This window comes from Erinaceus europaeus, chromosome 2 (assembly GCF_950295315.1).
Source record: "Erinaceus europaeus chromosome 2, mEriEur2.1, whole genome shotgun sequence".
In the NCBI taxonomy this organism is placed as follows: Eukaryota; Metazoa; Chordata; class Mammalia; order Eulipotyphla; family Erinaceidae; genus Erinaceus; species Erinaceus europaeus.
This window is the reverse complement of record NC_080163.1, coordinates 7,389,043-7,415,523: the sequence shown is the minus strand read 5'-3', so window position 1 is coordinate 7,415,523 and position 26,481 is coordinate 7,389,043. Positions and strand designations below refer to the sequence as shown.

Sequence of the window (26,481 nt, the reverse complement as noted above, 5' to 3'; positions counted from 1 at the left end):
CCTCCAGGGTTATTGGTGGGGCTTGATGCCTGCACTATGAATCCACTGCTCCTGGAGACCATTTTTTCCCCTTTTGTTGCTCTTGTTGTTTATCAGTGTTGTTGTTACTATTTTTGTTGTTGTTGTTCTTAAATAGGACAGAAATTGAGTGAAGAGGGTAAGACAGAGAGGGGGAGAGAAAGAGAGACACCTGCAGACCTGCTCCACCACCTGTGAAGCGACTCTCCTACAGGTGGGGAGATGGGGGCTCGAACCGGTAAACCTTGAGCCAGTCCTTGCGCTTTGCGCGTGTGCTTAACCCACTGCATTACCACCCAACTCCCAACAATTCTTTCTTTTAAAAAATGGTTGTTAATGAGAGAGAGAACCAGAGCATCAGTAGCTCATATATAGTGCTTAGAACTGAACTCATGGGAGTCAGGCAGTAGTGCAGCAGGTTAAGCACAGGTGGTGCAAAGCGCAAGGACTGTTGGGTAAGGATCCTGGTTCAAGCCCCCCGGTTCCCCACCTGCAAGGGAGTTGCTTCACAAGCAGTGAAGCAGGTGTCTATCTCTCTCTCTTCCTCTCTGTCTTCCCCTCCTCTCTCCAGGTCATGGTTGATCTAGCTGAGCACAAACATTACCAAGCACAAGGAACTGGGTTTGAGCCCTTGCTCCCTACTTGCAGTCCTAGCTAATAAAAAGAATTATGTACAAAATAATGGTAATGAGAGTACTCATATCTTCCATTTTTGATACTTAGATTTGTGTTTCTTTTTTTCTTTTGTCTGATTTTATTTTTAATTTTTATTTATAAAAAGGAAACACTGACAAAACCATAGGATAAGAGGGGTACAACCACACAGATTCCCACCACCAGAACTCCGTATCCCATCCCCTCCCTTGATAGCTTTCCTATTCTTTATCCCTCTGGGAGTATGGACCCAGGGTCATTATGGGGTGCAGAAGGTGGAAGGTCTAGCTACTGTAATTGCTTCCCCGCTGAACATGGGTGTTGACTGGTCGATCCATACTCCCTAGTGGGGCGGGGCTCTGGGGCAGCGGGGCTCTAGGACACATTGGTGGGGTTGTCTGTCCAGGGAAGTCTGGTTGGCATCATGGTTAATTGGCCCTTTGGAATAAAAGTAAAGTAGGCCTACTAGCTATCTTCAAAACGGAGACCCCAAATATTCATCTGCACTATTCAGGCCTTTAGGTTCATGATTAGCCAACAATTTGTTTGGCTTTATATGTTAACTCTATAATCAGTTACCAGGTTCCAGATGCTACCATAATGCCAACCAGACTTCCCTGGACAGACAACCCCACCTATGTGTCCTAGAGCCCCACTACCCCAGCCCCACTCCACTAGGGAAAGAGAGAGACAGGCTGGGAGTATGGAATTCCTACCTCTTGGAGTCTCCTAAAAAATTCTGCATTACTGATACTGCTTGTTCCATTATAATCAATCTTACAGAGTGCAGTGCAGGTTCTGTCATTATTTTTGTTATTGATCAGGCTCTGAGCCTGGCCATAGGTAAAGATTATTAAGACCACACAGAGCTTAATCCCAAACCCTATACATGGCAAAAGGCAAGATGGTGTCAGTTTGGCCTGGAAAGTCCAGCTTGTGCTGAACTTCCTGCAAAGCTGGTACCATGTCAAGCAGCTCACATGGGGGCACCTGCACCACCTCTCTCTATATATCCAATAATAAATAAATAACTTAGTGATAAAAAAGCTTTAATCAGTTTTGTTAGCACATCTTTTTAAAAAATTTATTTATTCCCTTTTGTTGCCCTTGTAGTTGTTGTTGGGTAGGACAGAGAGAAATGGAGAGGGGAGACAGAGAAGGGGAATGAAATTCACCTGCAGACCTATTCACTGCCTATGAAGCGACTCCCCTGCAGGTGGGGACCTGGGGGCTCGAACTGGGATCCTTATGCCAGTCTTTGTGCTTTGCGCCACCTGCGCTTAACCCGCTGTGCTACCGCCCGACTCCCAACCTCCTCATTTTCTACATAAACTAAACTGAAGTCTAGACTGTAAGAATCCTTAGGCATTGGTTTACCTTACTCATATCCCTATCACGCAAACACTTTCAGCAGCAGCTTCTTGAATTAAGTTTTTGTCTTTTAAAATGTTTATTCTTTTCACCCACTCAGACATCAGTCACCTCTGGCCTCTAGCCTGTGAAAGAGAGTGGTCTGAAGGAGCACTATTACATTAGGAATGATTTAGGTTATATATGTTGTAACAATTTAGTTGTATTTTAAAGCATATTGTATATATTGTCTTTTACAACAGAAGGGCTGGAATACCTCAGTGGTAGACAGCATTCCTTACTCTGGTGTATTTATACCCATTATGTTTTTACTTATTATTATTATTATGAAAGCACTGCTCTGCTCTAATCCATAGTGCTGTATGTGGACTGAACCTAGAACCCTTGAGCCTCAGACATGAAAATATATTTGCATAACCATTAAGCAACCCTCCCACCCCTATATATCTATCACACATATACACACAGTTGAAAATCTTAATGTCTCTTGATTATAAAGTATGTTAACAGCGTTTCCGGTGGCTGTTCCATGTATGGATGAAACAATTATTTTTGTGTAAAGACAGAATCAATTTTTCAGTACTATCACATCATTGACATGAAATACAAACTTTACTAAATGCTTTCTTTATGTATACCTTTATAAGTTCGCATACAATGTTTCAAGCTTCAAATATTTCTTAGAATTTTGTGGCGTACAAGGAATTTATACATTAACTTGGGACCTGCTAAGTGCATAGTAGCATGTTTGTGCAGCATGATAAAGTGCCTACTTACTTTTCCTTTTAATTCCTCATGAAAACACTCATTTTCTTTGTACAACTACTCATGTGACTTGAACTCTGCAGTGGGAAAGGCTCTGGGGAAGCAGAGCTCCAGGACACATTGGTGGGGCTGTCTGTCCAGGGAAGTCTGGTCGGCATCCTGCTAGCATCTGGAACCTGGTGGTTGAAAACAGAGTTAACATACAAACTGTATTTCTATTAAAACTCAACCCATACCAAATGGACTATGCTTGTAGTTAGCCAGTTTTGGTTTCTTTTGGAATCTATTTTGGGAATTACAATTTAGGAGCTTAAGTGGGCTGGGTGGTGGCACCCAGGGAAGATTTACAAGCAATCAAGCAATGCTGGTGTCTTCCTCTCTCCTCTACCACTCCTTTCCCTCTCAATTTCTCTCTATCTTATCAAAGAAAAATTTTTATCTTTTTTTGGATACACAGCCAGAAATTGAGAAGAGGAGATAGAGAGGAAGACACCTGCAGCCCTGCTTTACCATTCGTAAAGCTTTCCCCCTGCAGGTGGAGACCAGGGGCTCGAACCTAGGTCCTTGCACACTGTAACTTGTACACTCAACCAGGTTGCCACCACCCAACCCTAGAAATAAAATTTTTAAGTCTTGAAAAAAAAAAAAAAAAAAGCCTGGGCCAGGCAATGGCATACCTGGTTGAGCACACGTTACAGCGTACAAGGACCAGAGTTCAATTCACTGGTCCCCACCTGCAGAGGTAAAGTTTCACAGTAGTGAAGCAGGGCTGCAGGTGTCCCTTTGTCTCCTCTATCTCCCACCTTCTGGTTAAAAAAAAAAAATGAAAAAATTGGGGGTTGGGTGGTAGCAGTGGGGTAAGCACATGTGGCGTAAACTACAAGGATCAGTGTAAGGATTCTGGTTCAAACCCCCAGCTCCCCACCTACAGTGGAGTTGCTTCACAGGCAGTGAAGCAGGTCTGCAGGTGTCTTTCTCTCCCCCTGTCTTCCCCTCGTCTTTCCATTTCTCTGTCCTACCCAACAACAACAACATCAATAACAAAAACAATTACTACAACAATAAAACAAGGGAAAATATTTAAAAAAATATATTAAAAATTAACATCCCATTTATTTAGTTTCAGAAGCTCTGCTTAGTTCTGGCTTGTGGTAATGGTAGGGATTGAGTGTGGGACTTATAGCCTCAGGAACAGACATTTCTTTGCATACCCATTATGTTCTCTTCCCTGACTAGTTTCTCTTATAAATGCATAATAAATTTAATAAACCTGAATTAAAAGGGCCAATCAGACCTATATTTTATTGATTGAGCAAGTTTTATTCTCTCTTTACATAAAGACAACGAAGCAGAGATACAGAGTAAGAGACTACAGTTCCAAAGTTTCTTTCAGTATCATGGGGACCAGGCTCAGGCCTGGGTCACACACATGGCAAAGCAGCTCAGTATTCAAGTGAACTATTTTACTGGTCCAAGTTTTATGTTAAGATCAGCATTGGTTTTACCTGGTTGTAAACAATGAGTACTTCTCAGTTAACTTTTACCAAAATTAATAAATAAATCTTAAAACCTAGTTTCTTAGAACAGCTGAATGGTATCTTATCAAAAAGTCAATCTCTATAAGCTCATCCTGAAATAAGACACCGTATCTTAAAAAAAAATTTTTTTTTTAATTTATGAGAGGGGTAGGAGAAAAAGAGAGCAGACATAATTCTGGTATATGTTCTACCAGGGATTGAACTCGGGACCTCATACTTGAGAATTTAATGCTTTATCCACTCTGCTACCTCCTGCGCCACAGAAGACACCATATCTATCATCATACTGACATCTATTCTACTATATTAGATCCCTTTGTCAACCACATTTTCTACCACCAGTATTGTCATTTGCACAATGATTTCACTCACTATCACCTTGAAAGAAGGTGAGAAACAGAGAAACCTATAGCAATTTTCTACTACTCACGAAGTCCTCCTTACAGGTGGAAACTGGGAGCTTGGTAACAAGTATATTTGCACCCAGCCCCATTACTCACCATCAGGACTGTTGCCTTTATTCAAAAACCTTTACACAGAGTCTTGTTATTATCTTGACTGAGATGAATTCTTTGTGTACATAGTATTTTTTTTTGCTTTACTGTTTATTATTTTATGCTAGGCACTGTGCGTGATCTTATCATTACATGCATTATTTCATACTTAATTCTCCCATAAACTTTTGAGGTAGCACCATTATTATTCCCAAAGCATAAATAAGGAATCAGCAAAAGTTAAAATATTTCTCTAAAAATGGAAGAGCAAGGATTGGAACACAGGCTTATTTGATACTGGTATGTGAGTCAACAATTTTGGGTAAGTACTCTAGGAATAAGATGAGCACTGAAATGAGCTAGCATTTTCAAAGTTCGATAGAAACACAGTATTGATTCTAGGAATGTCTTATGCATTTTTTTTTCATTTGGGGGAAATCAATGGTTTACAGCTGACAGAATATAGTAATTGGTACATGTGTAACATTTTTGTGTTCTGCATAATACTGTAACCCCCCACCTACAACCTCCTCCACTATCATGTTCCAGAACCTAAACACTCCTCCCACCCCAGAGCCCTTTAGTTTGATGAAATACACCAAGCATTTGGTTCCTTTAAAACATGTCCTTCAACCTAAGAACAAGATGCTACTTACTAACTGAGGAAAAGGTAAAATGATAAATGTGTTTAAATAAAGTTTGAGTGCAATGTGGATAACTGAGATTAAATGGCAATTAGAAGAACAATAGGAAAATTATTTTCACAGTCCAGGTTGAATAGATCATTATGTATTAGACAATGATGGAATGAATATGGATGAAGCAGTTAGATTCTGGGTTTACATGTTTAGGAGATGAAACCTATAGGTTTTGGAAATTGACTGGAATGCGAGGGAGAGGGAAGAGTCACAAATGAGTCTATAGTATGAATTTTCTCATGATGAGCAAGGTGTGCACGTTGCCTGAAAGATTTCCTACAATCCTTACATTCATAGGGTTTCTCTCCGGTATGAATTCTTTGATGTAGAGTAAGAGACCCACTATAACTAAAGGCTTTCCCACAGATATTACATTCATAAGGTTTCTCTCCAGTATGAATTCTCTGATGCTGAGCAAGACCTGCGTTCTGGCTGAATGTTTTCCTACACTCCTTACACATATAAGGTTTTTCTCCAGTGTGACTTCTTTGATGTTGTGCAAGCGAGGAACTATTGCTAAAGGCCTTCCCACATTCAGTACATTCATAGGGTTTCTCTCCAGTATGAACCCTCTGGTGTTGATCAAGGTATGCAATCTGGCTGAAGGCTTTTCTACATACTTTACATTCATAAGGTTTTTCTCCAGTGTGAACTCTCTGATGCTGAGAGAGGTGTGCATACTGGCTGAAGGTTTTCCTACATTCCTTACATTCATAGGGTCTCTCTCCAGTATGAATTCTTTGATGTACAATTAGATATCCACGATGGCTAAAAGCTTTCATGCACACATTGCATACATAAGGCTTCTCTCCTGTATGAATTCTTTGATGCTGAGCAAGGAATGACCCATTACTAAAAGCCTTACCACACTCAATACATTCAAAAGGTCTCTCTCCGGTATGAATTCTTTGATGCTGGGTCAGGTGTGCAACCTGGCTGAAAGCTTTTTTGCATTCTTTACACTGATAAGGTTTCTCTCCAGTGTGAACCCGCTGATGTTGAGCAAGGTGTGCATTCTGGCTGAAGGCTTTCCTACATTCTTTACATTTATAGGGTTTCTCTCCAGTATGTATTCGCTTATGTTGAGCTAGATTTGCACTCTGGCTGAATGTCTTCCCACATTCAACACAAGCATAGGGTTTCTCCCCAGTGTGGATTCTCTGATGAAGAGTAAGAGATGAGCTCTGGTTGAAGACTTTCTCACATTCATTACATTTCAACAGTTTTTTCTCTATACAAGCTTTCTTATGTTTCATTTCAACAGATTTTTTTTGGTAACTTCTCTTTTCTGGTCTGCATTTATGTACTCTTTCTTTGGTGGGAAAACTCTGTTTTAAACCAAATGTTGAATCCTGATTTAAAGTTGGACAAGATTCAGTACAGTCATTACTTTGTTCTTCAACAAGTATTTCTCTGTCACTACTGATTAATTCATTAGAATAGACTTTCTGATTTTCCAACTGGTTCTTATACCAGTCCTTGCTTTTATATTCTTCTCTCAAGTAAGGAAAGTCAAGTCTATAACTAGAATGGCTTCTTCCTATTGTAATTACTTTGGGTGAATCTTCACAAACAGTTTGCTTTGATGAAAAGTCACTGTTTTGAAATGCATACTTCCAATCTAGAAGACAGCAAGAAAACAAATGTTTTATGTATATATGCATTAGAAGTAAAGAGTATCTAAGACTGGGATAGATAGCATAATGGTTATGCAAGCAGACTCTCATGTCTGAGACTCTGCCAAGCCCCAGGTTCAATGCCCCACACCACCATAAGCCAGAGCTGAGTGGTGTTCTGGTAAAAAAAAAAAAAAAAAAAAAGAAAAAGAAAGAATATCTAAATTGGTGAATGAAATATATGAGACATAACCAACATAGACAATTAAAAGCTGAAGAAAAAGTTATCTTAAACCATATTTACCATTTTATTTTCAGTTTTTAAGTACCCACATTTTAGGTTAAACCACAAAGAAGTTAAGTTCATTATGTTTTTTTTTTTTTTTTTTTAAAAATCAGTTTCTTCATGTCAGTGTGGTTAAAACACTCCATAAAACTTGAAGCCATCATGTTGTGAGATGAGCCAGAAAGAGAAGGATGGATATGGGATGATCTCACTAATGGACGTTAGTTAAGAGAAAACACAAAGTAAAAAAAGAAAAAAAAAAGAAAACACAAAGTAGAACTTGGACTGGGTTTCATGTGTTACACCAAAGAAAAGGGCTGGGGGGCTTTCAGGCCCTGGTGCATGATGGTGGAGAAGGACCTAGGCTGGGGCAAAGTGTTTTGCTGAAAATTAAGAAATTTTACACATATATTAACAATAGTATTTAATGTAAGCCATTAGTCCTCCCAATTAAAAAAAAAAAAACCTCCATAAAATCCCCAGTCCCCAAAAATATCAGTTATTATTGGCTGCTTTAGGCTACACATAAAACTATGGACAAATTTTGTGAGCTGTCCAGTGATAGCATAATACTTATACAAATATATTTCATGTCTGACTCTTTGAGGTCCCAGCTTTAATCCCTGGCAACACCATAAGCCAGAGGTGAACAGTACTCTGGTAAAAAAATAAACAAAAACTGTATATAAAATAATGTTTTCCTGATGACGATTTTCTATGTGATATAGTCCAACCAGTTGTAAAATTTCAATTGATATCTAAAGGTAAAATACCCTGATACAAAATAATTTGGTAGCCAGCAAGAAAGCTCACCCGAATAATGTGGCTGCTTTGTCGGGCATATGAATATATGTACAACTCATTGCCTCACTGAACTGAAAGAAGCTTCATTATTGTGGCATCTTTCCCTCCACTACCATCTCTGTTTGCAAAAAAAAACAATTTTTTTTTCTATTAAAATGTTCTTTCAAAACACTATACTTGTTGTCTTTCTTCAGGAAAGCACTTCCTCAAATATCTGCCTGCTCTATTTGCTTAGTGCATGTCTTATTTGAGGTTCTGCTCACTTCTTCAGTATAGCCTTCCTTGACAACCCTAAATAAAACATCACACACTCCTGCTCTTTTGTATCATCATCCCTTGTGTTATCTTTCTAACATTACTTATTTGATGTTATTATTATATTTTTTAAGATAGAGATGGAGACCACTGCATTGAAGCTTCCTTCAGTGTGATTGTGGGGGCTGGGTGGTGGATGGGCTTGAACCTTATTTACACACAGCACATTGTCTATTGAACTATTTTGCCCACCTTTTTTGTTTGTTTACTCTGTATGTTCACTCTATCATGCCTTAACTAGGTTAGGCAAACAGAGGTACTTAATAGTTGTGGAAGAAATAATGCATCAGTAACACTTGAAACACCACGCCAACACATCCTTTCATTGAAATGATCTGCTTACATGGATGGGAGTGGGTGGTTTAGACTGAATTGAGTAATTAGATTGAACTGTACATTAAGAAAATAAACGTCCTTGTGCCTAAATAACATCTAAGAAAACCAAGAGCTAACTCTTATCAACTTTATGGTCAACAATAGAATATTTATCCCCTTAAGTTTAAAACAGTGCAAGTATACCTGTTCTTGCCAATTTTATTCAGCATTAAAAAAGGAGATCCTTCAATATGAAAAATATTATAATGGGAGAAATAAAACTGCATTGGTAGATTACATATTTTATCTATCCAAAAATTCACCTGAAACTACAAAAACAAATGACTCGCAAAGTCATAGACATAAAATTAATATAAAAATTAATTTACAGGTCTGGAGTGACAGCTCACTACCTAGGTAAGATGCCTGCTTTTTCCTTTGTGTGATCAAATTCAAATACTCATTATCACATGGCATGTGCGGTGGCAATGGAAGAAGCGCTGGTGCTTCTTTCTTCCTCTCTCTCGGAGTGAAAATGTGGCTTGGGGCAGTGAATCTGTATAAGTGTGAGGTGTTGCTCCACTTAAAAACAAAAGTTATTTACTTACTTGTTTATTTTACCAGAGCACTGCTCAGCTCTGGTTTATGGTAGTAATGAGTACTGAAACTGGGAGCTTAAAACCTCAGGCTTAAAAGTTGTTTGCATAACTATTATGCTATCACCCAGGTGCAATTGACTTGCTTAAAAAACATCTACGGGTGCAGGCAGTCGTGTACCCAGTAGAGCACACACTGAACAGCGTGCAAGGATCTGAGTTCAAGCACCCACTCCACACCTTGGTGGGGAAGCTTCATGAGTGAAATACTGCTGCGGGGAGGGTGCTATCTCTCCCACTTCACTCTCAATTTCTCTCTATGCAAAATAAATCAATAACATAAAAAGCACAATTATTAAGAGGAGAGAAAAATCATAGTTATCAGTAAACTTGGGATCTCGTGCTTGAGAGTGTAATATTTTATCAGCTGTGTCACCTCCTATGCTACCTTGCTTTCTCTCTTTCTTTTTCTCTTTCTTAATTTCTTTCTTTATGCTTTATTAACTTTGCTACCTCCTGGGCTTTCTTTTTTTGTATACTAGCATTGAACAATTGGAAAAATGGAATTATTAAGCACCCATGTATACTGTTACCAAAAACAGATCAGTAAGAGACTCAGGAATATATTACTAAAGATATTTAAGACTATTGCAGGGCTGGGAAGATACCATAATGGTTATGCAAAGGACTTTCATGCTTGAGGCTACAAGGTCCAGTCCTCAGCACCAACATAACCCAGAGCTGAGTAATGTTCTGGTCTTTCTCTCTGCATATCTCTATCATTTTCTCTCATTAAAATAAACACTAAGTAGAACTTGGACTGGAGTTGGTGTATTGCACCAAAGTAAAAGACTCTGGGTTGGGAGTGGGAGGGCCCAGGTCCTGGAACATGACGGCAGAGGAGGCCCTAGTGGGGTTGTATTGCTATGTGGAAAATTGGGAAATGTTATGCATGTACAAACTATTGTATTTTACTGTCAACTGTAAACCATTAATCCCCCAAATAAAGTAAAAAACAAAAACAAAAAAACACTGTATAGTACAAAACAATGTTAAAAAAATTAAGTAAAACTATAATAAATGGTTAAAAATATATTAATTAATTAATTAATTTTAATCTTTATTTATTGGATAGAGATAGCCAGAAATCAGAGGGTAGGGGGAGACAGAGTGGGAGAAAGAAAGAGAGACACCTGCAGCCCTGCTTCACCACTTGTACATGGGGACTGGGGGCTCAAACCCAGGTCCTTGCACGTTATAACATGTGCACTCAACCAGGTGCACCAACACCCGGTCCCCATATACATGAATTTAAAAGCTTGAGTTTAAGCTGTCAAGTCTCCTCAGATTTATATGCAGATTCAATATACTTTCAATCAAAATTCTAATAGTCTTCTGAAGTAAAAATTTTCAGCTTTATTATAAAGTTTACATAGAAATGCAGATAAAATAAAATATAGCAGTGTAGTGTAAGTGACCTTTAAAAAATTGAACTGACACCAAAATTCACTATAAAGCTACCATAATCAAAACTATGGTACTAGTAAAAGGATAGACTTAAACAGATAGAACAGAATCAAATTCAGAACCAGGCACAAACATATAGGACAGATTGATTTTCAATAAAGAAACCTTGTAGGGTGGTGGTGCACCTGGTTGAGCACACACATGACAATGTGCAAGGACCCGGGTTTGAGGCCCTGGTCCTGCAGGGTGAGAGCTTTGTTGAGTGGTGAAGTAGTGCTACAGCTGTCTCTCTTCCTTTCCTGTCTCAATTTCTGGCTGTCTCTACCCAATAAATAAAGATAAGTTTTAAAAAAAGTAATTAAAGGATATGGGAGCTGTATGTATATCCAAGTGGATAAAATAAATACTAAGCCAAACTTTTACCTCACAGGAAAGCTAGCACAAAATTAATCACATCCCAAAATGTAAATACTAAAACTACAAAATTCTTAGGAGAAAATATAGAATTTCTATATGACCTGGGAGAGATACAAATTTGTTAGATATGACACAAAAAACCTCAAATCAAGACATGTTAGTTGGAATTGATAAAATTTTAAATCTTTAGATGTTTATAAAATAGTGGAAGAGACACAAAAAACAAAAACCACAATTGGCATATAAATATCACAAAGGGGGAGTCGGGCTGTAGTGCAGCGGGTTAAGCGCAGGTGGCGCAAAGCACAAGGACTGGCGTAAGGATCCCGGTTCGAACCCCGGCTCCCCACCTTCAGGGGAGTCGCTTCACAGGCGGTGAAGCAGGTCTGCAGGTGTCTATCTTTCTCTCCCCCTCTCTGTCTTCCCCTCCTCTCTCCATTTTTCTCTGTCCTATCCAACAACGACAACAACAATAATAACTACAACAATAAAACAACAAGGGCAACAAAAGGGAATAAATAAATAAAATAAATATTTTTTAAAAAAAAATATCACAAAGGACCATTGTTAAAACTAGCTAAATAGGGGCCTGGGCAGTGGTGGTACCTAGTTGAATGTAGACATCACAGAAATCCTTTTTCTTTTTTAAAGCGCACTACTCAACTTCAGTTTATGTTGGTACAACAGACTGATCCTGGGACAGTCTCTTTTGTATAACCATTATGCTATCTCCTCCACCAAGTACACATGACAGTGAACAAGGGTCCAGGTCTAAGTTCCCAATCCCTACCTGCAGGGCGGAAGCTTCGCAAGCAGTGAAGCAGTGCTGGAGGGGTCTCTTTCTTTTCCCCTACCTCCCCCTAACCTATCAACTTTTCTCTATCTCTATCTAAAACAAATAATTTTAAAAAAATAGATAAATTAACTCTAAAGAGCTCTAGAGAACTCTCTCAACTCAACAGTAACAAACACAACACAACATGAGCAAGACATCTGGAACACTTTGCAAAAGATACATGGTTAATAAGCGGGGTGGAGCCAAGATGGCAACTTGGAGACAACACCTGGTGTGAGCTCCGCAAAACTGCTGCTTTCAACCTGGGATTCTCAAAAAGGGTAAGATTTTTAGACCAGTAGTAGAGAGGGAGAGCAAGGACCACCCAAAGACTAAGAAGGTCTTGGGGGCTGGGAAGACAGCATCATGGTTTTGCAAGATTCTCCTGCCTGACGATCTGAGGTTCCAGGCTCAGTCCCCAGTACCATCATCAGCCAGAGCTGAACAGGGCTCTGGTGTCTCTCTCTCGCTCTCTCATTAAAATACATAATTAAATATCTAAAAAAATATATATCTTGGGCAGAGGGTAGACAGCATAATGGTTATGCAAATAGACTCTCATGCCTGAGGCTCCAAAGTCCCAGGTTCAATTCCCCACACCACCATAAGCCAGAGCTGAACAGTGCACTGGCAAAATAAATAAATGAAAATAAAATTAAAATAATAGAATAAATATTTAAAAAGATCTTGGGGTGTAGTCTGTATTAGACTATCTAGGAAGGTGTAACACTTCAGATGGGCAGATGAGCATCCAGAGAGCAAACAGAAATAAGTAAAATTTATAGCACAATCAGGCAAAAGACTTTCATGCTTGAGGTTGCAGGTTCAGTCCCCTGATCACCATAAATCAGAGCTAAGCAGTACTATATTATTATTATTGTTGTTGTTGTTGTTATTTACCAGAGCCCTGCTCTGCTCTCGCTGATGATGATGCTGGAGGTTCAATCTGAGACTTCAAAGCCTCAGGCATGAAAGTCTTTTGTAGAACCATGATGCTACCTCCCCTGACAATATATGCCAAAGGTTTTTTAAATATTTATGAATGCAAAGGGGCAGATAATCAGAGACAGAGAGTGAAGCACCACTCTGATTTATTTGGCGAGGAGAACTGAACTCAGGACCTCAAGTTTCCAAGTCCCATGCTTTCTCCACAACCATTTCCCTAGACCCAGTAAAATTGTTTCAAAAGGGAGGAATTGGATGGGGGAGACAACATAATGGCTACGCAAAGACTTTCTTGCCTGAGGCTCCAAAGTCACAAGCTCAATCCCCAGCACCACTATAAAGCAGAGCTGAACAGTGGTAGCCAAATTATTTTCTATGTAGAAAACTCCACGGATCTTGGTAAAAGATTATTATTTCTTCCCCAAAGAGGAACGTCTGTGTCTTATTCCTTTTATATGTAACAGAACAACTTGTATATAACAAAAAAGGACAAAGAAATAGTATCCAGAGACTAGGAAAAGGTTAAAGAGAAAAAAGGAGCATGTGAGAGAAGATAAACAAATAAAAATGTGTTAGGGAATGCTACATGCTAAAGAAATAGCAATGTTTTTCCCCATGTCGTGAGCCTTTGAGAAGAATTACCTAATAGACTTTAATTCTGATCTAAAAATCTTTCAGAATAACTGAGGTTTTCCTGCCGTTGGTTTTGACTTCTCTAGTTCTAGGCTCACTCACCATGGCATATACCTCTTGCCTCCTCCTTCATCATCCAGGGCTCTTTCCCTTGTTCCAGTAGTGAGATCACATCTGGTTTAGAAACCGAAACTCCTGCTTAGAAGAGATAAGAGTGAAGTTAGCCAGGCCCATAAATCAGGGCAAGTTTCTTGGTCATCAGGAAAGAGGGGTGGGGGCTGGAGGGAAGTAAGAAAGAAGTGAGGTAGCCTGAAGAAGGGAGATGAGATGAAACTGCCAAATCTACAAAACTCAACCTCTCTTGGGGGATGGTAAGAAAAAGTAATTCAGTGACATTCACTGGAGGCTCCCCAGACATGATATGGAAAAGCATCTCTGAGCAGATTCTGAGTGAAGAGGAGACTTCCTTACCCAGTGACACCAGGCTCCTGTAGTTCTCCAACATTACCTTCTTGTACAGATTTCTCTGAACAGGGGTCAGCCATTCCCACTCCTCTTGAGAGAAATCTACAGCCACATCCCCAAATGTCACGAAATCCTGAAATGACATACATTCTTAAATAGTTTGATGATTCAGAAGTACTTGAACTGAAACAAGCAACAAACAAACAACAACAAAAAAGCCTACAATACATGCAATGAAATAATGAAATGGATCAAAGCCCCTAGTTTCTAATATCTATGGAAGAGGTGTATTATTAAAGGAAATGTCTGAATCCAAATAAGCAGCACAAGGAAGATATCAAAGAATTACATTAAAGTTACTAAGCCTGTGATTAAGTTGTGGTATATATACACACAATGGAATACGACTCAGCTATTAAAAATGGTGAATTCACTTTCTTTACCTCATCTTGGATGGAACTTGAAGGAACCGTATTAAGTGATATTAGGCAGAAAGAGAAAGAAGTATATGGGATGATCTGACTCATGGACAGAAGTTGAAAAATAAGAACAGAAGGGAAAACACTAAGCAGAACTTGGGACTGGATTTGGTGTATTGCCCCAAAGTAAAAGACTCTGGGGTGGTGGCTTCAGGTCCTGGAACATGATGGCAGAAGAGGACCTAGAGGGGGTTGAATTGTTATGTGGAATACTGAGAAATGTTACATATGTACAAACTACTATATTTACTGTTGACTATAAACCATTAATCTTCCAATAAAGAAATTTTTTAAAAAATTACTGAGCCTGAGATAAATTGCCTTTGGAAATCAAAACTGTCCTGTATGCTGAGTATGTCACGGCAACAAAGCTCTAACAACTTTCCATAACCCCACTAGGTCTCAAAAATATTTAGTGCTTTATGCTACTTAAGAAGGAAAATAGCCATTTTAAGCACCATTTATCAAGTGATGACCATTTCTATATCTGAAAACAAAGTACATAAAAATACAGTTCTCACTCAAGGAATATATTCAGTTGTGCATATCCAATGAGCATCAGAAGTTTTGATTTACTATGTTTTATTTTACTGAGGTAATAAAACAAAGTTGTTTTTTTTTTCCCTTTAATTTTGTGATCCTGCTCTCAAATAATACTAGTCCATGTTGAACTAAATATCTTAATGATAACATGGATATGGACCTGGCCTGCCCCCAGATATTAAAAATGGCTATTCTTCCTAGCAAGGTAAGTCTGCTGCATACTTAACTGAGTTTGCTATGTAGTCCGGTATGTGCTTTTTAGTTTACTATTTAAAGATTTATCTATTTATTTATTAATAAGAAAGAAAGGGGGCGGTGGTGCACCTATTTAAGTACACACCGTACTAAGTACAAGAACCTGGGTTCAAGCCCCCGCTCTCCACAAGCGGTGAAGCAGATCTGCAGGTGTCTATCTTTCTTTCTCTTTCACCCTCCAATCTCAATTTCTTTTTGTCCTATCAGATAAAATGGGGGAAAAATTTTTTAAAAAGAAAGAAAGAAAAAATGACCATTAGGAGCAGTGGATTCATAGTGTCGCACTGAGCCCCAGCGACTGAAGGCAGAGAGAGAGGTTGGGGGGCGGGGGAAGACAACGACGACAGGGCATCACTCTGGTGAATGTGATGCTGAGGAATAAACTCAGAACCTCACGCTTGAGAAGCCAAGGCTTTATCTGCATTTATATTTATCACCTAAATGATTTCTAGGTTGGGCAAGACACAGGGCAAAAGCTACTCTTAAGTTGAGCTGATATATCAATTGATGGCAGTCTGTTACACATCTGAATAGCTGAACTGACTTACTAAATACTGAAACACAGTGGTTAATAAACCATTAGTTGGGAGTTGGCGGTAGCACAGTGGGTTAAGCGCACATGGTGCAAAGCGCAAGGACTGGCGTAAGGATCCCGGTTCGAGCCCCCGGCTCTACACCTGCAGGAGATGCTTCGCAAGCGGTGAAGGAGGTCTCCTCCTCTCTGTCTTCCCCTCCTTTCTCCACTTCTCTCTGTCCTATACAACAACAACAGCTATGACAACAATAACAACTACAACAAGCACAACAACAAGGGCAACAAAATGGGAAAAATAGCCTCTAGGAGCAGTGGATTCATAGTGCAGGAACTGAGCCCCAGCAAGACAAATATGTTTTTTTTCTCCCCCACAATACTCAGCACTTGGCAAATAGTCTTTAATAGTCAGTGAGTGACAAAATATTTTCCATTCTTATTTATACTTGCATTTCTTTGTGGGCATTCTATAATACATCTCTTTATTTCTTGGTCTTCCATAGTCTCTTATTTACTATCTTCATTATTACAGATGAGCTTAGTCCTTTCTTTTAAAATACAGATTCAATAATCCCTCTTATTATCTCTTTTTTCACAACATACCCTACTTTTATCCCCCCCCCCCCTTTTAAACCAGGGTACTCCTCAGCTCTGGCACGTGGTGTTAAGAATTGACTTAGACTTAGAGCCTTAATGCTTCTGGCATGAAAATCCTTTTGCATAACATAATGCTACCTCTCCTGCCGTATAATTCCTCATATTCCACTGGTCTTAATGTAAGCCCTCTAATATCTATCTCAGGATGTTCTAAAAGAGAACCTCACTATTCCCATGGAATTCTATTCCTTGAAGGTCAAAGTGCCTGAAAGTGACCATATCCTAGCTAGCCCACACTATTTAATATTCAAGACCCAACACATTCCACTTAAAAAAAAATTTTTTTTGTAATCTTTATTTATATATTGGATAGAGACAGCCAGAAATTGAGAGGAAAGGGAGTGATAGACAGGGAGAAAGACAGAGACACCTGCAGCCCTGCTTCACCACTTGCAAAGCTTTTCCCCTGCAGGTGGGGACCAGGGGCTTGACCTCAGGTCCTTACACACTGTAATGTGTGCGCTTAACCAGGTGCGCCACCACTCTGCCCCTACTTTTTTTTTTAAAGCAATGATGATTAAAAAATAATTCCTGGGGAGTCGGGTGGTAGCACAGCGGGTTAAGCGCAGGTGGTGCAAAGCCCAAGGACTAGCAGGTAAAGATCCCGGTTCCAGCCCCCAGCTCCGCACCTGCAGAGGAGTTGCTTCACAGGCAGTGAAGCAGGTCTGCAGGTGTCTATCTTTCTCTCCCCCCCGTCCTATCTAATAATGACAACATCATCAACAACAATAATAACTACAATAAAACAACAAGAGCAACAAAAGGGAATAAATAAATATTAAAAAAATAATTCCTGCAGGAATAGATAGCATGATGGCTAGGCAGAGACTCTCGTGGCCGAGGCTCCAAAGTCCCAGGTTCAATCCCCTATACCACCATAAGCCAGAGCTGAGTAGTGCTTTGGTTAAAAAAAAAAAAAAAACAGGTGGGGGAGGGGGAAGGCTGGAGGTGGCACGTCAGGTTAAATGTATAGTATAAAGCTCAAGGACTCGTATAAGGATCCTGATTCGAGCTCCACACCCCCAGCTGCCCACCTGTAGGGGGATTGCTTCACAAGTGGTAAAGCAGGTTTCTTATCTTTATCCCTCTCAATTTTTGTCCTATTAAAAAAAAAATGGCTGCAGAAGAAGTGGATTCATAGTGCAGGCACCGAGCCCCAGCGATAACTCTGGAGGAAAAAAAAAATCCTTTATGATCCAGCAATCTCACTTCTAGGCATACAACCAACTGGCATGGTTTCTTGCCCAAGGTATTGAAGTAGACAGTAGCTCAGCATGCCCTTTCATTTACATAGCACCAAGATCACCTCTTCAAACTTGCAGTCAGATTCCTATTAACTTTGCTGAAAATCCCAAGGATTTCCCATCCTACTCAGAATAAACGTCAAAGTTCACACGAGTGTCCCTCCCCTCAGTACCTTCAAATCCTGGACATGGAATCTGTGAGAACTTCCATGAGCTCCTTATGTAAGCAGCATTATCTCCAATTTTTAATGTTTATCATTCATTCATCCATTCATTTATATTTATTTATTTATTGCCACCAGGGTTGTCTCTAGGACTCATTGCCTGAACTATACTACTTAAGAAAAGCAAAAAGGCTACCAGAAACGGTGTGGAATGTCAAACTAGGAGCTCCAGTTGCGCAATCGGTTAGCGCACGGTACTGATATGGAATGTCAAACTAGCATAAGATTGATAGTGTGTAAGGTCTCCAATTTATTTAGCAGAATCATGGGTGTTTCAATTAAAAAACTTTGTGATGCTATAATCTAAACAAACTTAAGGGGCCAGTGGTGGCACACCTTGTTGAGAGTACATGTTACAATGTGCAAGGACCCGGGTTCGAGTCCCTGGTCCTTACCTGCAAGGGGAAAGCTTTGTGAGTGGCAAAGCAGCGCTGTAGGTGTTTCTCCATCTCTCTCCCTCTCTATCAACCCCTTCCCTCTTGATGTCTGGCTGTCTCAATCCAATAAATAAATAAAGATAATGGGGGTCGGGTGGTGGCGCAGTGGGTTAAGCGCATGTGGCGCAAAGCACAAGGACTGGTGTAAGGATCCCGGTTCGAGTCCCCAGCTCCCCACCTGCAGGGAGTCGCCTCACAGGCGGTGAAGCAGGTCTGCAGGTGTCTATCTTTCTCTCCCCTTCTCTGTCTTCCCCTCCTCTCTCCATTTCTCTCTGTCCTATCCAACAACGAATTGCGTCAACAAGGGCAATAATAATAACCACAACAAAGCTACAACAAGGGCAACAAAAGGGGGAAAAAAATGGCCTCCAGGAGCGGTGGATTCATGGTGCAGGCACCAAGCCCAGCAATAACCCTGGAGGAGGAAATAAAATAAAATAAAATAAAATAAAATAAATAAATATAATAACAATAAGTAAAAAGCTTAGTAAAAAGAAACCAAAGAGGGAGCCAGGAGTGGTGCACCTGGTTTAAGCTCACACGCTATAGTGTACAAGGACCTAGGTTCAAGTCCCTGGTTGTTGGTATGCTTCTAATTATGCTTCTAAGACCCCTTCTGTTTCATTGGTTTAATCCCCCCTGCTTAACCCTGTATTCTATTTACATAACCACTGTTAACTAAGCACCGCCCTGCCTGCAGGGCATTGGTCTAATCCCCACTGGTTCATGATGTCTTTTTGCTCCGCCCCCTCTCCAAGTACACCCTGATTTGCACCAGTCTTTTTTCGCTCCACCCTCTCTACCTCACATCCTGTTTCCACCCTACTTGGCGAGTATATATATGGACACGATTGTGATTAGAGATGGCTTAGATTGCGCTGCGTTCCACATGAATAAAGAGATACTGCTTCCCAGCTCAGCCATCAGTCCCTGGTCGTCTGTCTCCTGCCTGCTAAGCTAGCCCAGCACCTGGTTCCCACTTGCAGGGGGAAAGCTTCATGAGTAGTAAAGCAGTGCTGCAAGTGTTTCTCTGTTTCTCTTCCTCCCTACCTTCCCCTTCCCTCTTGATTTCTGGCTGTCTCTATCCAATAAAGATAATAGAAAACAAATTAAAATTAAAAAAAGAAACCAAAGATCTGTTAACAGGTTATGAGGATTTAATTACCTGGCATAAAATGGGTAAAATACAGATGTGCATCTAGGGCTATGGCCCTATCACATTCCACTTCTCAATGTCACTCTGAACGGCAGAAGTGAACGGCTGAAGGGTGACAGAACACAGGGTTTGCATAACTGAGCTTCTTGGTTCCACATGTCAGAGGGGTTCTCCGGCTCTCCTCTCACTTATGAGACTTTCTCACACACAATTTAAATGATAAAATAAGTATTTTTCAAAAAGTCACTTTGAGCAAGAGACCTTGAAGTATACTCTAATCTAGTGGTTACATCTGCACAGATTATCTTGACCTCAATGAGTCAAGTCCCTATTTTTTTTCCCCTCCAGGGTTATTGCTGAGCTCGGTGCCTGCACCATGAATCCACCGCTCCTGGAGGCCATTTTTTTCCCCTTTTTGTTGCCCTTGTTGTTGTAGCCTTGTTGTGGTTATTATTATTGCCATTGTTGATGTTGTTCATTGTTGACAGGATAGAGAGAAATGGAGAGAGGAGGGGAAGACAGAGAGGGGGAGAGAAAGTTAGACACCTGCAGACCTGCTTCACCACCTGTGAAGCGACTCCCCTGCAGGTGGGGAGCCGGGGGCTTGAACCGGGATCCTTACGCCACTCCCTGCGCTTTGCGCCACATGCGCTTAACCCACTGCGCCACCGCCCGACCCCCAAGTCAAGTCCCTATTAATGAAGTCTTCCACTCTAATGAGTGCATTTCTGCTTCTTCAAAGTACCCAACAAAACCTACAAGTTACGGAGTTATTGAATTAAAATAAAATGTGGTGTACTGCACCAAAGTAAAAGACACTGGGGTGAGTGAGGGGGTAGTTCAGGTCCTAGAACAGGATGGCAGAGGACCTAGTGGGAGTTGTACTGCTATGTGGAAAACTGAGAAATGTTATACATGTACCAACTGCTGTATTTACTGCTGACTATAAAACATTAATCCCCTAATAAAGAAATAAAAAAAAATAGAAGTCCACTTATCATAGTTTCACTGATGACTTTATACGGTTATGATGGCAAATAAAGAAGACTAAATTAAAAAAAGAAAGAAAAGGAAATTATAATGTTGGTGGAAGGGGCAAGAAGGGTGGAAGCTCAGTGGGCTTTTCAGGATTTCCTTTTACTGTGCTGGAGTGCGAGGAGTGTGTCACTGAATGAATGGATCATACTATATTCAGGAAGCATAGGTTTAAGCCTGGGCCCCAGGGCATTGAGGGAAAGTTTGGTGCTATAGTTTATTTTACTTTTTTCCCTCATCTATTTAAACACACACACACACACACATAAAAACAGCTGGGGAGACAACATAGTGGTTTTGCAAAAGACTTTCATGCCTGAGGCTATGAGATCCCAGGTTCAATTCCCAGCATCACCATAAGTCAGAGCTGAGCAGGGCTCTGGGGAAAATACGTTAAAAATACACCCCCCTTGGAAGCAACCCAGGTGTCCAACAACAGATGAGTGGCTGAGCAAGTTGTGGTCTATATACACAATGGAATACTACTCAGCTGTAAAAAACGGTGACTTCACCGTTTTCAGCCGATCTTGGATGGACCTTGAAAAATTCATGTTGAGTGAAATAAGTAGAAACAGAAAGATGAATATGGGATGATCTCACTCTCAGGTCGAAGTTGAAAAACAAGATCAGAAAAGAAAACACAAGTAGAACCTGAACTGGAATTGGCATATCGCACCCAAGTAAAAGACTCTGGGGTGGGTGGGTGGGGAGAATACAGGTCCATGAAGGATGATAGAGGACCTAGTGGGGGTTGTATTGTTATATGGGAAACTGAGGAATGTTATGCATGTACAAACTATTGTATTTACTGTTGAATGTAAAACATTAATTCCCCAATAAAGAAATAAAAATAATAAAATAAAAAAATAAAAAATAAATACATCCCCCTCCCACACACACAACATGACACTTCATGGAACAGAAGTTCCTTTACCTCAGACATGGCTTTAAGACGTGTCAGCTGTCTTCTTCTGTCTTCCTTGTTTGGGCTCCTATCTAGAAGAAGGGCAATCCTTGAAGAGAGTGAAAGAGAGACAGAGAGAGACAGAGAGAGAGAGAGAGAGAGAAATAAATAAATAAATAAAACTATAAAATGTCAGCCCTGAAGCTCCCAACACCATCCTTTCCTTTCCTCCTCTCCTCCCATCATCAGAGTACAATAAAGCTATCAACGACGTGGACATGCTTGGACATCCAAATTTAGTTCTTTCTCCCCATGCACTAAGTTCTCAAGAATGCACTATAAAGTCTTGGAATATGTCGCCTCTTTATTTATAAACTAAATAGTATTTACCCTAGGGGCTGGTGGTGGCACACCTGGTTGAGAGCATGTTCGTTACAATGCTCAAGGACCCAGGTTCCGTCCCCTGGTCCCCACCTGCTAAAGCTTTGTGAGTGGTGAAACAGGGCTGCAGATATCTCTCTCTCTCTCTCTCTCCCACCCCCTTCCCTCTTGATTTCTGGCTGTCTTTACTCAACAAATAAAGACAATTAAAATTTGTTTAAATAAAATTTGAAAAGACCCGTCTGTGCCCAAGAACCCAGGCCCAGCAGTTTGGTGTTCTGCTCTCCAGGGCTTAAAGTTTAGGTCTATCCTCCTAGCCAGCTCTCTCCCCTTCTCCCCTACCTCCCTCATCTCTCCAGACTCTATCTCTAACCCTTTTCAGTACAAACTCTTCTAAACCTTAGGGGACAATGGCTTCTGAAGCGTGGCACAGCCTCCCCACATGGCACACAATCACATCATCCCTTGTGCTGGTACCTTCCCTGGGAGCCTGAGGACATAACCCTAGATGGTAGGTGGCCCTGCCCTCACAGAGATTCACACGAGGCCCTGGTGGCTTATACATGGACAGGAGAACCTTAGCCAGAGGCCAGGACCCTGAGATCCAACGTGTCCCAGGGTGGAGAGAAAATAACTTCAGTCACTTCACAGCTTATCTGAAGAGTCTGGAGAGGCAGCACCTAGACTCCTTGAGATAGATCAGGTGTGTCCCTGATCACTCCAGGCAGAGTATTGATAAACCAAGTATCACAGCAAAAGGAACAGGTAGAACAAAGATGCTTTTAGGTAAACATTTAAGTAGCAACTGTCAAAGCACAAATTACCTTCAAGGTGCGGGAGACATCAAGAATGTTAGATCTTGATGCCAACAGTCTTTACCTGAACGCCATTAGATGCTATTCTCTGAGACCTCAAAAAATATTCAGGTCACTCCACTGTACACACACCCCAACCCTTCAGGGAAGGAGCCAGCGGTCAGAGTTACAGGTCTGCAGTTTGCACAATCTCAAGGCCTATGGACTGTCCTTAACACTCTCTGGCATTTCATACTTCGGCCTTAAGTGAGGGAGTTGTGACAGAAAGGAAGAGCCTGCAGCCTCACTTACTGGGCACGCGTTAACAATCCACTAGTTTTTGTAAACACAGAGGCTTTAGGTAAAATCAACAGAATTTCTACTAACAACAAATATCAAGAAGTACAGGATCAGAAAACTTCCAAAAGCCCTTCTGGGTCAACACTGTCGTATTCACTAATATGGTGCCACACAAGGTCCTGATGTCACACAACCTCACATAGTTTCTCCTGATCACACGCAAGGCCGTGCAATTCTACACGGTCACGGTTATAGACACTCTCACGTGGCCACACACACAGTGACGAGTCCCACACACTTTCTCCATGGAGCCAAGTCTACACTTGATGTTCTATCATGCTCAGTCACACACATCAGCAGTGAGCCAAGCTCTGCTCAGTCAGAGGATGACATGGGACATCTGGTCACTGGGCCCAGGACACGGCCCCCTCAACTCATGCACACACCGCCTCATACACTGACACGGGGACACGTCCTAAGGCCCTGACACACAGGGTCCCTCACACACAGGGACAGGACCTTAATGTTGGGTCACTCACACACTGGGACAGGACCCCACCTGGGTTCCTCACACATGGGGAGAGGACCCCACCTGATCACTCACACACAGGGACACGACCCCACCTGGGTCCCTCACACACGGGGACAGGACCCCACCTGATCACTCACACACAGGGACACGACCCCACCTGGGTCCCTCACACACGGGGACAGGACCCCACCTGATCACTCACACACAGGGACACGACCCCACCTGGGTCCCTCACATACGGGGACAAGACCCCATCTGGGTCCCTCACACAGTGACAGGACCCCACCTGGGTCCCTCACACATGGGGACACAACCCCACCTGGGTCCCTCACACACGGGGACAAGACCCCACCTGGGTCCCGACCCCACCTGGGTCTCACACACACGGGGACAGGACCCCACCTGTGTCCCTCACACACGGGGACACGACCCCATCCGGGTCCCTCACGCAAAGGGACAGGACCCCACCTGTGTCCCTCAAACACTGGCACACAACCCCACGTGGGACCCTCACACACGGGAACAAGACCCCACCTGGGTCCCTCACACATGGGGACAAGACCCTACCTGCATCCCTCACACACAGGGACAAGACCCCACCTGGGTCTCTCACACACGGGGACATGACCCCACCTGGGTCCCTCACACACGGGGAAACGAGCGCACCTGGGTCCCTCACACACGGGGACACGAGCGCACCTGGGTCCCTCACACACGGGGACACGAGCGCACCTGGGTCCCTCACACACGGGGACACGAGCGCACCTGGGTCCCTCACACACGGGGTCAAGTCTTCAACTGGGTGACAAGTGCCCCCGAACCCCCCAGTGCCATCGGACCCCCCCTCCTTCTTGGTCTAAGCCCCTCCAGCCCAGGCACCTCACCTCCGGCCCCCGACGTGAGGCTCAGCGGGTCGGAGGTCGGACGTCGGGGTCGGAGGTCAAGCTCCCTCCCCAGAGGCCACACAAAGCGCTCGCGCGCCGCGAGGGCCGCTGGGAAATGGAGTCCGGCCCGTCCGCGCAGAGGCCTCTGGGAACACCGGCCCGGCCCGCGGGGACGAAGACCGGGGCTAGTGGGGCAGACTCCCCGCCTCCTCCAGGTGAGTCCTCCCTGTGAATCCCGGAGCCTGGACAGGGCGATCCGGAACCAGACCCGCCCCTCAGCTCGGCTTGGCCTGGAGAGAGGCTTGACTACGCAGGCGCAGCGTGCGGGACTCCTAGCCCAGCCTGGGGCGCATGCGTGGGGCGTGGGAACCGACAGACGCGTGCACATGCGCAGTTGTGACCGACGTCCTGGCGGGCCCGGGAGGGGGCGTGGTTCTGGGCAGGTGCAGGTGCCGGAGCTCCTAAGAGCTCTTGCTCAAGCTCCCAAGAAATCATGGATGTAAGGAAGGTGGAGACTCCAAGAGAACTCCTGAATGTTTTTAATTAATTAATTAATTAATTAATTAAATGGGAACACTGACAAGATCATAGATAAGAGGGGTACAATTCCCACCACCAGAACTCCGTATCCCATTCCCTCCCCTGGTAGCTTTCTTATTCTTTAACCCCCAGGGAGTGTGGACCCAAGGTCATTGTGGGATGCAGGTGGAAGGTCTGGCTTCTGAAATTGCTTCCCTGGTGAAGATAAGCGTTGGCAGGTCGATCCATACTGCCAGCCTGTCTCTCTTTCTTTAGTGGGGCAGGACTCTGGGGAAGCGGGGCTCCAGAACACATTGGTGGGGTCCTGGATGTTTTTATGTTCACAATGAAAATCAGAATGAAGATATATAAAAAAATCAGACCAGAGCAATGAATGCTCAGGTCTGATTTAAGGTAGTGCCGCAGGTTGAACTTGGGGCTTCTGGGGCCTTAGGCTGATGCACTAGTCTCTTGGTGATATCGCCCCAAGCTGCCTTTTTTTAAACCCTAGGTCCCCACTTTTTTATGCATAGGAAACATCTTTTTTTAATTCATTTTTTATTTAAGAAAGGATAAGTTAACAAAACCATAGGGTAGGAAGGGTACAACTCCACACAATTCCCACCACCCAATCTCCATATCCTATCCCCTCCCCTGAAAGCTTTCCCATTCTCTATCCCTCTGGGAGTATGGACCCAGGGTCATTGTGGGTTGCAGAAGGTGGAAGGTCTGGCTTCTGTAATTGCTTCCCCGCTGAACTGGACGTTGACTGGTCAGTCCATACTCCCAGTCTGCCTCTCTCTTTCCCTAGTAGGGTGGGTCTCTGGGGAAGCAGAGCTCCAGGACACATTTTCTCTCTCTCATTAGCCACACACTAGTGTGTACGGCACTCTTGATTGTGCCGTACAGGACTGCAAGTGTCTGTCTCTCCTTATCTATCTCCCCTCTTCATCTTAATTTCTGTCTGTCTTCTCAAAGAAAAAAATGGTTGTCAGGAACAATAATGGCATACAGGCACCAAGCCCCAGTGCTAACCTTGGTGGGGGAAAAAATAAACCCCAAGCAATCTGGAGAACTCTCAGAAGGCTAGAATCAGACCTACCCTATGACCCTGCAATTCCTCTCCTGGGGATAAGGAGCCCAACACAGTCATCCAAAAAGATTTATGTATACCTATGTTCATAGCAGTACAATTTGTAATAGCCAAAACCTGGAAGCAACCCAGGTGTCCAACAACAGATGAGTGGCTGAGCAAGTGTGGTATATATACACAACAGAATATTACTCAGCTATTAAAAATGGTGATTTCGGGGACGGACGATAGCGCAGCGGGTTAAACACCCATGGTGCGAAGTGCAAGGACTACATAAAGA

The 26,481-nt window shown here is 42.4% G+C and overlaps 1 protein-coding gene across 9 annotated transcripts; it reads right to left on the bottom strand.

Annotated features, from left to right (window-relative positions):
- Window positions 1-1,725: 1,725 nt before the first annotated feature.
- On the bottom strand, window positions 1,726-24,929 carry ZNF583 (zinc finger protein 583). 9 transcript variants are annotated; one of them, XM_060176190.1, is made up of 5 exons: window positions 24,590-24,929; window positions 21,729-21,807; window positions 14,239-14,365; window positions 13,870-13,965; window positions 1,726-2,984 (listed from the first exon to the last, which is right to left on the bottom strand). In XM_060176190.1, the coding sequence occupies exons 2-5, from the start codon at window positions 21,735-21,737 to the stop codon at window positions 2,971-2,973; spliced, it is 246 nt and encodes an 81-aa protein (XP_060032173.1). In that variant the 5' UTR covers window positions 21,738-21,807; window positions 24,590-24,929; the 3' UTR covers window positions 1,726-2,970. The 9 variants fall into 9 exon arrangements, with proteins under 9 accessions (XP_060032173.1, XP_060032177.1, XP_060032130.1 ...); XM_060176194.1 differs by having other exon boundaries at window positions 1,727-2,984; window positions 13,870-13,962; XM_060176147.1 differs by lacking the exon at window positions 1,726-2,984 and adding an exon at window positions 4,106-7,159.
- Window positions 24,930-26,481: the final 1,552 nt, after the last annotated feature.